The 15055-nt window shown below is 33.7% G+C and overlaps 3 protein-coding genes and 1 long non-coding RNA gene across 7 annotated transcripts; 3 read left to right on the forward strand and 1 right to left on the reverse strand.

Moving 5' to 3' along the window:
- Positions 1 to 13: 13 nt before the first annotated feature.
- On the forward strand, positions 14 to 4884 carry LOC132906387 (kelch-like protein 10). Its single transcript, XM_060958540.1, has 8 exons — positions 14 to 1173; positions 1249 to 1564; positions 1882 to 2334; positions 2444 to 2613; positions 2752 to 2921; positions 3000 to 3158; positions 3228 to 3432; positions 3863 to 4884. Exons 1-8 carry the CDS (start codon positions 947 to 949, stop codon positions 4137 to 4139), a joined length of 1977 nt encoding a protein of 658 aa, XP_060814523.1. The 5' UTR covers positions 14 to 946; the 3' UTR covers positions 4140 to 4884.
- A 481-nt stretch (positions 4885 to 5365) lies between these two features.
- LOC132906380 (vacuolar protein sorting-associated protein 54) lies at positions 5366 to 11410 on the forward strand. The gene is made up of 13 exons (XM_060958508.1): positions 5366 to 5650; positions 6092 to 6470; positions 6549 to 6651; positions 6749 to 6912; positions 6992 to 7191; positions 7256 to 7441; positions 7561 to 7687; positions 7794 to 8048; positions 8122 to 8547; positions 8651 to 8931; positions 8995 to 9212; positions 9283 to 9496; positions 9567 to 11410. The coding sequence occupies exons 1-13, from the start codon at positions 5553 to 5555 to the stop codon at positions 9826 to 9828; spliced, it is 2913 nt and encodes a 970-aa protein (XP_060814491.1). The 5' UTR covers positions 5366 to 5552; the 3' UTR covers positions 9829 to 11410.
- On the reverse strand, positions 7256 to 11918 carry LOC132906394 (uncharacterized). Its single transcript, XR_009657980.1, has 3 exons — positions 11809 to 11918; positions 7541 to 7823; positions 7256 to 7389 (listed from the first exon to the last, which is right to left on the reverse strand). It is a non-coding gene; the product is annotated as an uncharacterized LOC132906394 (long non-coding RNA).
- LOC132906390 (cytoplasmic dynein 2 light intermediate chain 1) lies at positions 9751 to 14514 on the forward strand. 4 transcript variants are annotated; one of them, XM_060958549.1, is made up of 7 exons: positions 9751 to 9884; positions 12052 to 12173; positions 12261 to 12362; positions 12748 to 13074; positions 13176 to 13333; positions 13440 to 13683; positions 13880 to 14514. In XM_060958549.1, exons 2-7 carry the CDS (start codon positions 12132 to 12134, stop codon positions 13949 to 13951), a joined length of 945 nt encoding a protein of 314 aa, XP_060814532.1. In that variant the 5' UTR covers positions 9751 to 9884; positions 12052 to 12131; the 3' UTR covers positions 13952 to 14514. The 4 variants fall into 4 exon arrangements, with proteins under 4 accessions (XP_060814532.1, XP_060814529.1, XP_060814531.1 ...); XM_060958546.1 differs by having other exon boundaries at positions 12052 to 12169; XM_060958548.1 differs by lacking the exon at positions 9751 to 9884 and adding an exon at positions 11756 to 11891.
- The last annotated feature ends 541 nt before the right edge of the window (positions 14515 to 15055 follow it).

The following is a 15055-nucleotide window of genomic DNA, read 5'->3' on the forward strand; positions in this document are numbered from 1 at the left end:
AAATTATTTCCTCGGTTGTCGCAGATTTATCGAAATCGCGCGCTGAATATCTTGGTAAATTAATTAAAAGCCAGTTTACAAGGCCGATCTTCCTACTATTATATAACTATCTTGAATCTTGCCATCAAAGTGCTCATTTGTTAGAAGACAGTCCTAGACTGAACGGCGGACATGTAAGACCTATGTCACAGCCAGAGGCGACATTTACTCTCTTTTAAAAATAGTTTGTATCTGTCTGCCACCCATCTCCTCCGCTCCACTCCGCATCGTTTCCCTTCTTTTTTTTAAATCTTCATCGTACAATTTCTGGTCTTCGAGTCCGTCCGTCGTCCACGTGTCACAATCATTTTTGACACATACGAAATTGCAACGCGTACAAGTATCAATCAAAGACATTTTCCACTACAATTGGTACCGAATCGTAACTCAACCGTCGATTACAATCAATAGTATTCGCTCGATCGAGTTTCGAAGAGTAAAAATCGTAAAAATTACACCGTCTAATCGATAAAAATCATTGCCAAGCACTGGAAACTCTAACCTCTGGGACGGTTTGAAAATTAACCAAGTCACCGGTATTCTTCGTTTCACAGGTATGATCATGATATTCGTTGGTTAATCGATAAAGAAACTAATTCGATCATACGATCAATGACAATTTTAGACGATTCGTAATAAAAGAACGAACGGATCGAACGTTCGTCCCACTAGATTACTTTTTATCTTCGTTAATTACCTACTTACCTCTATATCAATTATCTACAATTTAAAAAAAAAAATATATGAAAAGTATTCAACGATGGAAATCGTTAATTGTTAAAATAAAAGATACGATTAGAAAATTTTCAAGCGTCGCACGATCGTCGGAACTGGATAAAGTGTTTCTCCACCTTTGTCGTCGCGGATCCTCGAACAGATTCGTGGGCGAATTTTGAGGAAATTTGATATGGATGTAGACTCGAACGACAACAGCAGGGATATCGATTTGCACGAAACCAACGCACAACGACTGATCGCCGAAAGCGGTGGCCGATGTATGAGCACGCAAGCGATGCAATCGCTTTACGACTTCCGACAAAACAACCTTCTCTGCGACGCGGTCTTAAGGCTCGAAGATGGAGGCGTGTTTCCGATTCACCGTGCCATTTTGTCAGCTTGCAGTCCGTATTTTAGGTCTATATAATTCCACCTAATATACTACCATATTACGTATTATATATTTTTTAATATTATATCCGTCATTTGTAGAACCTTGTTCACAACCACGTTGCACTCGCGAGAGAAAACGGACGTGCTTCTGCCTGGTGTCAGTAGCAACATGATGAATCTGCTTCTCGAATACGCGTACTTGCGTTCCATCAACGTAAATAACGAGAACGTGTGTCAGCTGCTGGTCACCGCCGATTACCTAAATATTCTCGGCGTTCTCGATTTCTGTTGCGAGTATCTCAAACAAAATCTAGCGCCGGAGAATTGCATCAGCATCATGAGGTTCGCGAGGGAACATTTCTGCAAAGGATTGGAAAACAGCGCGTATCGTTACGTTATGAGACATTTTGTACAGGTCATTACGCTTTCGTTGCTTTCTTAAGACTCTTCCATAGCGCTCGATGACGCTTTTAACTTTGATAACGTTCACGCGGTCCTTTTCTCTCTCATTTCCATAAATCGACAAATGTCTGCGATCTTTCTCTTTTTTTTTTCGTTCTAAAGGATTTCGTTGGAAAAGTATGGCGACGTTACCGGTGAATCGTATCAAAATTGAATGTCGTCAGTGACTAATAAAATTATCATTTTATGCTTCGTCGAACCTTCGGCTTTTCTTATTCTCCACGAACTCGGTGTATCAAACAATCACACCGACGGTTCGATTCGACGCAGGTAGCTCAACGAAGCGAGGAAATTCTCGACTTACCGATCGAAGAGCTAACCGCTCTGATCGGAGCCGACGAACTGAATGTCAAGAGCGAGGACACGGTTTGGGAACTGGTATTAAAATGGATCGACTACGACCCTCAATCTCGGAAAGAATTTATCGTCGATCTGATGAAGAATATTCGCCTTGGTCTTTTGGATACGCAATTTTTTCTCGAAAATGTTAAAGACCACCCGTATGTTACTGGAAACGAAGCCTGTCGACCTATCATTATCGAAACCTTGAAATTCTTGTACGATTTGGAGATTATTACCCAAAAGGACGGAGAGGTACCGACGCCGAAAATAGCGCGCCCGAGAGTTCCCCATGAAATACTGTTCGCTATAGGTGGATGGAGTGGCAGAAGTCCTACAAATTTCATAGAAACCTACGATACCAGAGCGGATCGATGGGTGAAGGTAGATATTTCGTTAAGTCGAAGTAGATTATGCCTTTGAATAGTTGCTACGTCGTTTCGCGTTTAACTAGCAAATAATCGTAACTATGTAAAACGATCAAAAACTAAAGGTGGAAGAAGTGGATCCGATCGGACCTCGTGCGTATCACGGAACTGCGGTGGTCGGTTTTAACATTTACGTGATCGGTGGTTTCGACGGCGCTGACTATTTCAACAGTTGTCGTTGCTTCAACGCTGTCACTAAAATATGGAGAGAAGTTGCTCCGATGAACGCCAGAAGGTTACAAAGATCAAATTTCAAAACTAAAGCATATATAAAACGTTCGATTCCCTTCTGATGGATGCGTTCGATCGTGAAATTTTGTCAGAAATTTCCACACGATGAATATCTTCTCGAACAAATTATCTGAAATCTTAGGTGTTACGTTAGCGTTGCCGTACTCAACGATCTAATTTACGCGATGGGAGGATACGACGGATATTATCGACAAAGCACCGCCGAACGTTACAACTATAAGACGAACCAATGGTCCTTGATAGCACCCATGAATTGTCAAAGATCGGATGCCAGCGCAACGACTTTGAACGGTACGATTCCATCTCGATCGCTTTCTTTCCGCGCTATAGATACATAGCTAATCGGATACTAATTTTCGTGTAACATAGACAAAATTTACATCACGGGAGGTTTCAATGGCCACGAATGTTTAAATTCAGCCGAGGTGTACGATCCAGAAACCAATCAGTGGACTATGATAGCTCCGATGAGATCGCGTAGAAGTGGAGTGTCCTGTATAGCTTATCACAACAACGTATACGTTATTGGTAATTATCGAGATCCTTGTGAAAACAATTCTTTTTCGCGCATTTCTTATTGGTAATTCATCTTTCTAGGGGGTTTCAATGGAATATCAAGAATGTGCAGCGGAGAGAAATACAACCCTGCGACGGATATTTGGAGCCCGATCCCTGATATGTACAATTCGCGTAGTAATTTCGCGATCGAAGTGATCGACGACATGATTTTTGCCATTGGTGGATTCAACGGTGTTACCACGATATATCACGTCGAGTGTTACGACGAAAAAACGAACGAGTGGTGAGTATGGAAATTCTTTTAAATCCTTGCAATCTTGTTTCTCCTCTCTTCGTATATTTCCGCTAAACGGATGTGCCGCTATAATCTGTATAAAAGAATTCTGAACACAAGTTATTGCTCTTAATGGGTGCTTAAAAGGAAGGTATTTTTCACCTGATCACGTTCTTTATTTTATTCACGCGCGATTGGATACTTCAGAATCGATCGCTGCTTCTTCGAAAGTGTCGAACCTTCAAAAAGTGTCGTTACAGATTCTTTCTCGAGAAAACGAGAGGCAAAAAATCGTCTAAAAATAGCGGCGATGATGTTACGCCTGTTTTGCTCTCTTCAATTTCTATCGTTACAAATTTCTATCATTAGAAATTCAGAATTTTCATACTGTGTATTAAGAGTGTGCTTCGTCCAATTTCGATTCGATGGCTTGCTACAGGTACGAAGCAACGGACATGAACGTATATCGTTCGGCGTTATCAGCCTGTGTAATCATGGGTTTACCAAACGTAAACGACTACATTCATAAACACCGTGAACGTCTGATGGAAGAGAAACGGCAGAAACTGTTAGCATTGGAAGTTCACCGCAGTCAACATCAACCTCAGCAAGATCAAATGCAGCAAAACAGCGAAAATTCTTTCAATAACGAAATACCCACACCACCACCGATGCCTCAAAATACTAGTTCCAGCAACGACAATCGACAAAATTAACAATAATGATTTAACGAAATATTTATAGGACTTGTAGGTTTTACGGTCGATCGGACGGACGATAATCGAAGTAATGGAACAACGAACGTTCAAAACGATTTAATTAGCCTACGATTATGTTGGAAGAAAATGCTAACGCGATCGATGGCATTCGTATTAACAAGAGAACATTTTACAGATTTTATATCTTCGATTTGTTGGGAGTAATGCTTGCAAATATCGAAGATGAAACAATCTCATTTTTCTCGATTTCGAAATCTTTCTTTTAATATAATCGTAGTCTCAAATTTCGAGTGCTAGAGTAAATCTTAAAGGTGATCCTAAAGATCTTAGAGAGGAGAAAATGTAACGATTATGAAAGATTTATATAGCGTAAAATATCCTGTTGTTAACGATAAAGAAGAAAGGTAGCTTTTTGAAATGTAATTTTAGAATCGATATCGTGCTTGTTAAAACAGGATAATATTTTCAGATTCGTGTTTACCGGAGTTTGTTAACCGACATGTGTTTTATTTTTATACAAGACATATTTTTATTGCCTGTTTTTGTGATGCAATTTTTTTACCAAGTTTATCGAACGATTGTATACATATAAACGAATTATATGTGTGCGTGAGAAAGCCAATTCTAATAAAGAGAAAGGCACGATCTATGATATATATTATTAAAGTCGACGAAGAATATCGACTAAAACTGCTGAAATGGAACTTTACAACGATCAATAAAAAGACATTGACAAACAAATTATGCGGCTTTACTTTGTATCGATGTTTCTGTTTTAAAAAATTGTTCGTATTGAGTGAAACAGCTGTTTCTCTCTTTTTTTTTTTTTTTATCAATTGCTATACAAGTGTTTTTGGATTGTGCTCAAATTAAAAGAATTTGTAATTGTAAATAAAATTATATAATGCTTTCATGATCTATATAATTCGGACATATACTTTTTCCATACCTCGTCAAATTTAAGAACTGGTTTCAAAAAATTAAGTAAGCACTTACGTCTGTTACGATATTAGATATCTGTTGTTTAATATGCATACACGTATATATATTTTGTTTCCGTGATTTTTATTCGTTTATATAGAATTCCTTGTAGAACGTAACGCAAACAATTTTCTTTGTAGTTTGTGCATAAAAATATATTATGTATTTGTAACTAATTCTGGAACATTTGGAAGTAGTGTATCTAGGAACTTTTCGTTGTTTGTTGGTCAGTATGAATTGTGAAACGTGTTATATTTGTTAAAGAGTAAAGAGTGAGACTATGTTCGACGTGTGTTCGACGCTGAACGATAGGGAATAAGTAGAATTGCGAAGTAGTTGTCAAAAGTTTAATTACCGTTTGCGGAATTCGATGTGCTGTAAATTATACAAACCGGTGACAGAATGGCGAAGTAAAGTTGCAAATGGAAAATGGCGAAAGTCGTGAAAGTATCCGAATCGTTACCTACCGTTCTGATTTGTGAATATTGTACTAACCTTACGTTCAAGCAAATAGAAGATTTCATAAGGTGGGTCCACCTGTCCCCGATCTATTTGTCACAAAAAATATCTCGTAAAAAATGGCTCTAGCTTTGGTGCATTTTTAATAACCTGAACAGTACAAATCATTTACAATTCTCGATAAGTTTTGTACACGTATCGTATCGTACTTAACTTGTATCTAAATCGTATGAAAAATTAATTATATCGCTCGCCGATCCGAATATATTTTTTATAAAATAAATTACACACCCAGAAAGTATAATATAGCGACTAATGTACCACTCGGAAACTAAACTGATCAATTTCAATTTCTGAAAACTTTTTAATTTTGATACTTTTTAAAATACACGATTAACGTTTAATTTTTCAAACACTAAGCGATTGATCGTAATTTGGTTGATTAGTTTGGCTTCTGTACAACTTAAACGTTAAATGTTATTAACCACCAGTATGTAATTTGATTTCAGACATTTAAGAGATCAGCATTGTTCTAGGGAGGGAGGTTCGTTTGTGTGCCTTTATGGTTATAATGGAGTATGCACTAGTCTTCCTGTGGAGGGTGTTTCTGACAAAGATTATATAGCACATGCTACTAAGCACGCGACGATGCAACAACAACGTAAAAGTAACGGTCAATTGTCAGAGCCTTCTTCCTCGTGGACTGTGTATTCCGCAGCACAGAATTTACCAGCTGTTTTAAATGATCCTTTCAAAGGAAAACAAAGTAACTTTTTAACTCGTACTTGGGGAGACGGATTCGTAGAGAAAGTTGACATACCTAAAAGTCCTTACCTTCCTGAAATCACGATGCAACATTTTGAATCGTATTTAAAGAAAATTACAAGGGTAATTAATACGCGTGCTTAAAAGTGATATACTTATTCCAGTGAAATATAACTAATCTAAAGATCGTCTTTATTACAGAGATACCGAAAACATTCACGTATGAATTCAAATGCCAATAAATCAACTACACCTAACGAGTTGTTACAAAATTTCCCAAGTTTAAGAAAAGTTAAAACTTTAGGTAAATATAGTATTTATATAAATATTATAATGAAATAGTGATATTTTTTTTACATGACATAGACATGACATAGAATTCTTAAACTGAAAATTTACAGATCAAATGCAATTTGATTTATCTAACATCCCAAAAATCTTCTTGATACCTAATTTGGATCTTTCTCAGAAAGATAATTTTTATGCTGTATTCCCATTTGCCAAGAATGGATTATTAAATGAAGATTCTAATATAGTTATGAATGTAAAACAAATGCAAGAGAAGGTATACCAGTGTTATTAAATATTGCATAAAATACAAGAATTAAAATCAATAATGTATTTTAAATTTGTTTGTGGAATAGCTAAGTCATTATTTAGATGTTGTTGAAGTTAGAATAGCAGAGCAAGTTGCTTCCAAATCTCAAGCATTTTTCCATGCTATGACTTCTCACGACGCCCTAATGGAGCAACTTACACAAACTATCACAGTTTTGAAAGCCCTTAGAAAAAATATACACCAAGTTGATAAGCATCTAGTCAATGATTCTTTGGAAATTTTAAGGTGAATTATCAAATTATTCGACATTTATAGTATTATATCAATCTTTATTTATATATATTTCTAGGTTGGAACGAGCGAGATCTAATCGATTATTGGTTCAAGAAAAGCTGAAACTTATGGCTACAGTACACCAAAGTCAACCAATGATACAACTGTTGTTATCCACGCCAGATTATGTTGCAGCCTTAGATCTCATTGCTACAACACAAGAAATACTTTTACAGGAATTGAATGGAGTACATAGTTTTAGGTATATTTATATAAATAAATATTCTGCTAATAAGATAGATATATACATGTGCATATATATAGATATATATATATATTTATATATATATGTCTTATTTACCTTTTTTCTGTCTTGCTTAGACATTTAAGCTCTCAATTGACAGAAATGGAAAAACTTGTTGATAAAATGTTATCTACAGAATTTCAAAGATATGCAACTGCAGATTTAAACAGACCATTAGGCGAGGAAAATACAGTTTTGGATGGTGTAAGTATATGTAAAATTTTTAAAAATTTTACATACTTAGTTTGTAGCAAACAAACCTTCATGCATCTCTTCCCAGTGAGATCATTTGTACATCCTCAACGAACAGGATAAACTTGTTTCCATCATTTCTGGTCTCCTGCGGCAAAAACATTTTCAATTTGTGGATACTTACAAAGAAGAAGCTGTGACAACGGTCCGAGCTGTAACAAAACAGAGGGTCATAGAAGCTTTAGCAGCGAGTGATTGTTGCAGTGATCAACAAGCTGCAGCTTTAGAAGTTGGTGGACTTTCCCTCGCGGAAAGATTAACGTTACTTCACAATGCTATACAATCTTTAACATTCCTCTTGTTGCGAGTTAAGGTATATACTGCATCATACTTTTTAAATGATTCTTTAATAAAATATAACCTTTTGACACAATACACATTCCTAGGCTGTTCACGATGTAATGCGAGATACAGTAGACTTAGCGGCAGGCCGAGTACATGACGGATCATTCGATGATACGATTCCCGATCGCTTGTTAACTCAAGCAGAACATTCGCGAGTAACAATAAAACTCAATGATATGATAACTTCCATTTGTGATTATTGTCATGAGCGAATGGGAAATCTGCTTTCTGCAGGTACAAATGATAAAGATAGATTACAAAATGAAAAAGAGAAACTAAACAATGAAAATTCAAATAATAAACAAGAAGAAAAAGAATATCAAAATTGGAATGATAAATCATCATGGTTGAGCAAAAGGGCAACAACAGCTCAAGTATGTCAACTAGCCAATTTAGTCGAAGAGTTTACAGAAACTTGCGAGAAACTCTGTGGTAAACAATGCACAGGTTTACGATCTGCGTTTAAGGTGTGTGCTGCTTATATATAAATTGTGTGTTTATATTATACTAACAATATACCAGCATTTTATATTTTGTAACCTATATTTTCTAATATAATATTTTTTATAGGCACAAGCAGGTAAATTCATTCAAAGATTTCATACTGAGCTCAAAACAAAGCTTACCCTTTTATTAGAATCTGAGCGATGGAAACAAGCTGATGTACCGCCAGAATTTCAGTCATTAGTAACATATGTATATGAAAACAAAACTTTTCCACCAAATCTATTTAAAGTTGACGATAAAGTTAAAAAAGATAATGTCCAAAACTTCATTATGATAGAGGATGAAAAATATGCCATTGTTGGTACAGCTTTAATGCTTATACAAATGATACACGAATATTGCAGGTAACATTTTAATTCTAAATCTATGAATATTTTGTGAAACGCTCAATGAAATTTTATTTCTAGAACTGGCAGTGAACTGATAGCTTTGTCAGGAACAATTGGAAGACATTTAGCTGAATTACTGCGGCATTACAATTCACGTTGTTGTCAACTTGTCCTTGGAGCTGGAGCAATGCAAGTTGCTGGTTTAAAGACTATTACTAGTACAATACTTGTATTAGCAGCACGCAGTTTGAAACTAATTTTGTGGTTTATGCCTTATGTTAAATCACACTTTCAAAGTAAGTTAATTCTTACTTAGCATTCAACTTACGTTACGATTATGATATTAACACTAGAATTTTCTTCTAGGGTTTGCAGAACAAAAACCTAGTCGTGGACTTGGTGCATCTAGTACAAGCGGCGGCGTTGCATTACTGGATAGCGTTGAAAAAGATATCCGTGCACATGTGAAAGAAATTGAAAGCAAAATTCTTACTATTGTTGACAATCTACTAGGTGGTCAAATATCAAAATGGACTGCAAGACCACCGGTACCATCAAAATCATTTAGAAATATTTCTAGGTAACTATTAAACGATTCAATTATTTTATTATAATTATAATTACTATACATCTGAAATTTCTAATTACAGTTATTTAATGAAATTACACGAAGCAGTTTCTGGAATTCTCCCAGCAGTTGAAGTACAAACTCTATATCGTACAGTAAATATATCCTTCAAAGAAAAACTTAGAGAACAATTAGTCAAAATGAATATAGTGAATAACGGTGGTCCACAACATGGTGTAGTTACATCTGAACTTACATTTTATCTGGAGGCATTACGAAAATTAAAAGTGTTACCAACTAATGAATTAGATGACAATTGGATGAGTGATATATGGACCAGATAACATGCAGAGCGCGTGATATATTGCATAATAGAAGCAATGAAATATTGTAGAAAAAGGTGACTAATCTTTATTACAGTCTTCCTTCACATGCGTTACATCTCATTATTAACGTTTTGACGGATTTTTAAAAATGTGGCTTGTATTGAAATTATCCATATAAATATGTATAATTATTTTATTTATAAGGTTGTATGGAATACGAAATCGATTTGATAATATTAATATATATATAATATATTCTTTATATATATGTGTATATATATGTATATATATATATATAAAGAATTAACAAGCAGCATTTTTATAAAATGCTCTATTCAATATTTTAGAAAATATGTGTAAATAATAATCAGTTTTGTTTAAAAAATATGATATTGTATTGTTTGTTGACATGTCAATACAAATTGTAAGTTAACTTGATTACTAATATTCAATTACACATATTTTGCGTCTCCCAAGTAATCTTATATGCCATAGTGTTCAAATATAAAATTTCATATGTAAGTATGAATAACTACACAAAGAAATCTATACAAATAGTAGAAAATTATTTTCTTCCATACCAATAAGATTAAATATACGAAGTTTATTTGCAATTGAATACAATAGTAAGCATGTCAGAAATTTGTTATTGTTGAAATGATTCAGATGAATTGAATTTAGCATGTACGCAAAAATAATCATGCAGTAGAAGGACCAAGATAGGTACTAAATTACTTGTTCATTTTTTCCATAACTATTTATGCGTTATTTGGATATCTTTTATTCTTCAAAATTAGAATTTTTTTAAATATAATATTACAGAATAAGAAATTAGAAATTTATACATTTTGTTAATGAAACGTATCAAGACCTAAAATATGCATAAGAATAATGAAAGATGAAATATGACTGCTTTTATTGCTGTGTTCATTACTCGAACTGATTATAAAGAGTATGTTGACAGATAGATTGCGACAATGATTATTTAAACATTTTTATATATAGAATACTGTTCGCATTAATCTGTTTTTATTGACAGATTATTGAATGACTAATTTCTAAATAGTAAGCATATCTTACTGTTGAACATATTGTTTATTAGAATATATTAATATGGGGATTTTTATCAAAGTTTTTGAAATACCCTGTCTCTCATATTCTTTTTTGCATATGAATGTATATGTATATGCAACAAACGTGTATGTTATAAATCTACAATTCCAAAAACCTAAGTAATAACTTGCAAAAAGATTAAAAAATAATGCATTTCAAGTAATGCTTAATTTCTTATCACGCGTGTTTATTTCTATTCAAAGATATTGAAAAGAATTATAAATTACAGCTTAATTACATTGTAATGGATTTTATAATGGATTGTAAATATTTCTTTCAACCTCATAACCAAAGATAAGGTTACTAATAGCTAATATTCTTCAATTACTAATAAATTATACAGTTACGATGTGGCAGGCTTATATGACCTTCGGAAATTATGTTTGTTTAGAGTAATTTTAATTTATTATAAATATCTGGTAGATGGTGCATTCCGTTATTAACTTCATCTAGTCCATTTTGTACATAAATAAAGACGCTACAATAATTTCTTGTACTTTTCTAATTCATAAATAATTTGTTTAAAAAAAAAACAAAAGCATTGTGGTATAATAGAGACCCCTAAAACAAGTTTCTCTAACAGAAGAAACTTTTAATTAACAAGATAGTGACCGCGATTAATTAACATAAAAAGTAATCTTGTAAATTTAATCGTCGAAACTCGTGATGCCTTGTTGAACATGCATGTAGAAATAAGAAAATATAACTACTTCAATATATAACATATTAAACATCTTTATTTCACCAGATAAAAGGAAATCTTGAATTTTATTTATCTATCAATTTCATGAATGAAACATTCTATTGCTCTGTTGCTATAACAACGAATATCAAAACATTTTCATAACCTATCTAAGTACGGAACGATACATAAAATATACTTACATCACTGTGCGATTATTATAATATTTGTTCGAAACATTTGTTCGAAATCTTTGGATCAAAAATAAAATGACAGATCAAAATTCGTATGTATCTATTAATATGTACTTATACTGCAAGTTATTGACATTTACGTTAGCTTGAAATATTTTAATTATATATTTTTAAAATGTCTAATATTTTGTACATTTATGAACACTAATGCAGACAATGAAAATACATAGGTATTACGTGGTTATGTTTTAGTGAACAAAATGTTAGAGATCACGCTTTGCGTCTTTGTTTAGAAGAAGAGCAACACCGTAAGACTAATCCAATCGAAACACATGAACGTTCATTTATCATTGTTGGTAGCAAGAGGGTCGTATGTAATAAATTGACTAAGACTATTAAATAATAATCTATCAATAAAAATTACGTACTTATAATTATGAAGAAGGAATATGTATTCTTAGGGTAAAACTACGATCGTACATCGATTTCTCGAAAAAGATGAGGCACCGAAACCAACTATCGCGATGGATTACTCTTTTGGACGTAAAGCTGGGAAGAGTTTAGTAAGTTTTCATTTATTTTATGATACCGTATCACTCAAATAACAAATAAGTATGAAATTAAGTATACAAATTTCGAATAATGTTTGGAGAAAGTTAAAATTAAATTAATTGATTAGAAAATAAATAAGAAATATATCAGTCGTATATGTTACAGTTCAGAAAGTATCATTTATTCGCAAGGAAGCTAAGAATATTTCATTCATTAAAATATAAATAATCATAGTATATCAATAATTAAAATAACAAATCGAAAATGTATTTAGAAACAGTAGAAATAAAAAAGGACAAAACACGTTATTATGTAACTGTGTACACACGTTATGACGACGACGACAAATATTTAACTACAACTTTATTTCTTGTTTAACTCTTATTATCGGCGCAGATAAAAAATATCGTGCATGTTTGGGAAGTAGGACATTTAACTTCTTCATTAGTGTCAGCCGCAATGACAGGTTCGTCTTTGACTCATTCTCCTCATCATGTCACGGTATTGATTGTGTTGGATTTATCGCAACCGGAGATTTTATGGACCACTTTCGAAGAAGCTTTCTCGGTAGTTCGAAATGCAATGAAAATGAGTTATGACGATAAAATAATTCAGGAACTCAAACAACAACGTATTAAAGAACGAAAAAAAGCAGTAGAAAGAGAAGTCGATCCATTTCCGATGAAACTTTGCCTTATTGGTGGAAAATATGATCAATTTAAGGTATCTTGAGCATATTTTCCAATGTAAAATATATCGTTATAGATAATTATTAAATTGAAAACTATTACGAAATAATAAATTATTTAACGATTTTGAAATAGGATTTAAGTTCGGATAAAATAGAATTAGTTGGGAAAATATTAAGAGCTACAGCTCACATTTTAGGCGCAGGACTCTATTATCATTCTGCAAAAGATAAATCTTTATTACGAAGAACTAAAGACTTGTTATCTCACTATGGATTTGGTATTCAATTTTCGTAAGTTTCTATATTGATTATCAAAATAATAGTTATATACTTTGATATCGCAAAATTTTGACATTAAATCGATATACTTTGCCTTTTCTTGAAAATTATAAATCAGCGATACCAAGTGCACCGATTTTGAGAAGCCATTAGCGATATCTGCCGGTGCAGACTCCCTCTCATCGATCGATTTGCAATTTCCTCAAACCAGACCTTCGGCTATCTTAGATACCATCAAACAGATTTACGTTACTCGTATACCGCAAGAGTCAAGAAGCAACGAAATTATTCTGGAGGATCCAAGTAACGACCCCAACTTTAATGAACCGATCATCGACAGATTACGAGCTCAGAGAGAAGAGGTATCACCGAGTAATTTAATCTATACGTTGCAAGGAAGGAAAAAATTTGTTTTTTTTTTTTAATTTTTTTAAGCAGGATTTTTCTCTTCTAAGATTAATATCTTAAATGGCTGTTTATTGTAATCTTATCTTACAGTCTTTAGCTTAATTTTACTAATACTATTGATCCCAGAAACTGAAAGTAATTTATTTGTAGGAAATTAACATTCTACTTCACGATATGTTGGAAGGACGAATACCTCAAATTCCTATTCCGGATCCATCATAGGATTAGATAACATCGTGTCGTCATATAGATTTATCACAAGTACATGTAAAAAGGGGAAGAAATCTTTCGAGCGAAAGAAATCCCCTTAATGCATGTTTGTCACGTACTTGATCTTATTGAGATTGAAAGAAACCTCTGACAAGCGAAAAATTCCAGTTTACCTAGTTTGTATTTAACATGTTACTATCCGAAAATCTTATTTTACTCAAAAGGCTTATTTTACATTTTTACGTTTACATCTACGTAGATACGTACACGTAGAATCTATAAAATCATGCTTGCGATATTGTGCTCTTTCTAGTTCACGCGTTAAGCCATACTACAAGGGGCCTACAATGGTAACGTCGATAAGGCTAACGATAAAGTGTATTTATCGCGTTTAAAAAGAGTTATGGTATAGATTCTCGTACAAGTAAGCGTACGATGATTCTACTGAGTTTAATATTCTTGTACGTACAAAATATTTAAAAATATTAATATTAGTAATCGATGAATCTATTAAATCGATATTTGTAACTAGCTATGTATATGTATATATATCAATTAAAGTACTTTTATTCCTGGATATACATATTATGGTTACTGATAAGTGATTATTTTAAAATTCAAATGTTTTGTTGAAGAATGGTCATACAAAATTTTATAAATGTAAAATGAATGAATCCATTAATAAATTATTCATCTACTAGATGAAAAATATCTTAAATTCGCCATAATATTAACAGTAAATTGACGATACGTTATTAAAGTTGTTTCGCTGGAACTTACTTTCAACGAAATAAAACGACCGATCTTCCTCGAAATCAATCATTCAAATACGATTTCTATTCTCCGTAGCGATGAAATTACCCATACTCGTGTCATCGCGCACGCGTCTGTTGTTTCGCCCTTTCCCAACAGCGGTTCACCGTGAAATCGAAGGGAGTATAGGGTATAGCGAGAACGAGAGCGTAGGGGAAAGGTGGGGAGGGTGTCGTCGCACGGCTGCCGATTCCTGACGGCAGTGGAGTAGTGCGCTGATAAGAGCAGCGGCGGCGAACGGTGACGCGTGCGCGCTGCGGTGCGATGCGCATGCGCCTCGAGGTACACGGGTCGCTCCCGATA

Source organism: Bombus pascuorum, chromosome 4 (assembly GCF_905332965.1).
Source record: "Bombus pascuorum chromosome 4, iyBomPasc1.1, whole genome shotgun sequence".
Taxonomy (NCBI): Eukaryota; Metazoa; Arthropoda; class Insecta; order Hymenoptera; family Apidae; genus Bombus; species Bombus pascuorum.

Coding starts and splice junctions, on each gene's coding strand:
- LOC132906387 (XM_060958540.1), top strand. CDS start 947: ATGGATGTAGACTCGAACGACAACAGCAGGGATATCGATTTGCACGAA. Junction 1,174..1,248: donor GCTTGCAGTCCGTATTTTAG/GTCTATATAATT, acceptor CGTCATTTGTAG/AACCTTGTTCACAACCACGT. Junction 3,159..3,227: donor CAACAACGTATACGTTATTG/GTAATTATCGAG, acceptor TCATCTTTCTAG/GGGGTTTCAATGGAATATCA.
- LOC132906380 (XM_060958508.1), top strand. CDS start 5,553: ATGGCGAAAGTCGTGAAAGTATCCGAATCGTTACCTACCGTTCTGATT. Junction 5,651..6,091: donor CAAATAGAAGATTTCATAAG/GTGGGTCCACCT, acceptor ATTTGATTTCAG/ACATTTAAGAGATCAGCATT. Junction 8,049..8,121: donor TCCTCTTGTTGCGAGTTAAG/GTATATACTGCA, acceptor ACACATTCCTAG/GCTGTTCACGATGTAATGCG.
- LOC132906390 (XM_060958546.1), top strand. CDS start 9,865: ATGAAATATTGTAGAAAAAG. Junction 12,170..12,260: donor TTGTTGGTAGCAAGAGGGTC/GTATGTAATAAA, acceptor ATGTATTCTTAG/GGTAAAACTACGATCGTACA. Junction 13,075..13,175: donor GAAAATATGATCAATTTAAG/GTATCTTGAGCA, acceptor ATTTTGAAATAG/GATTTAAGTTCGGATAAAAT.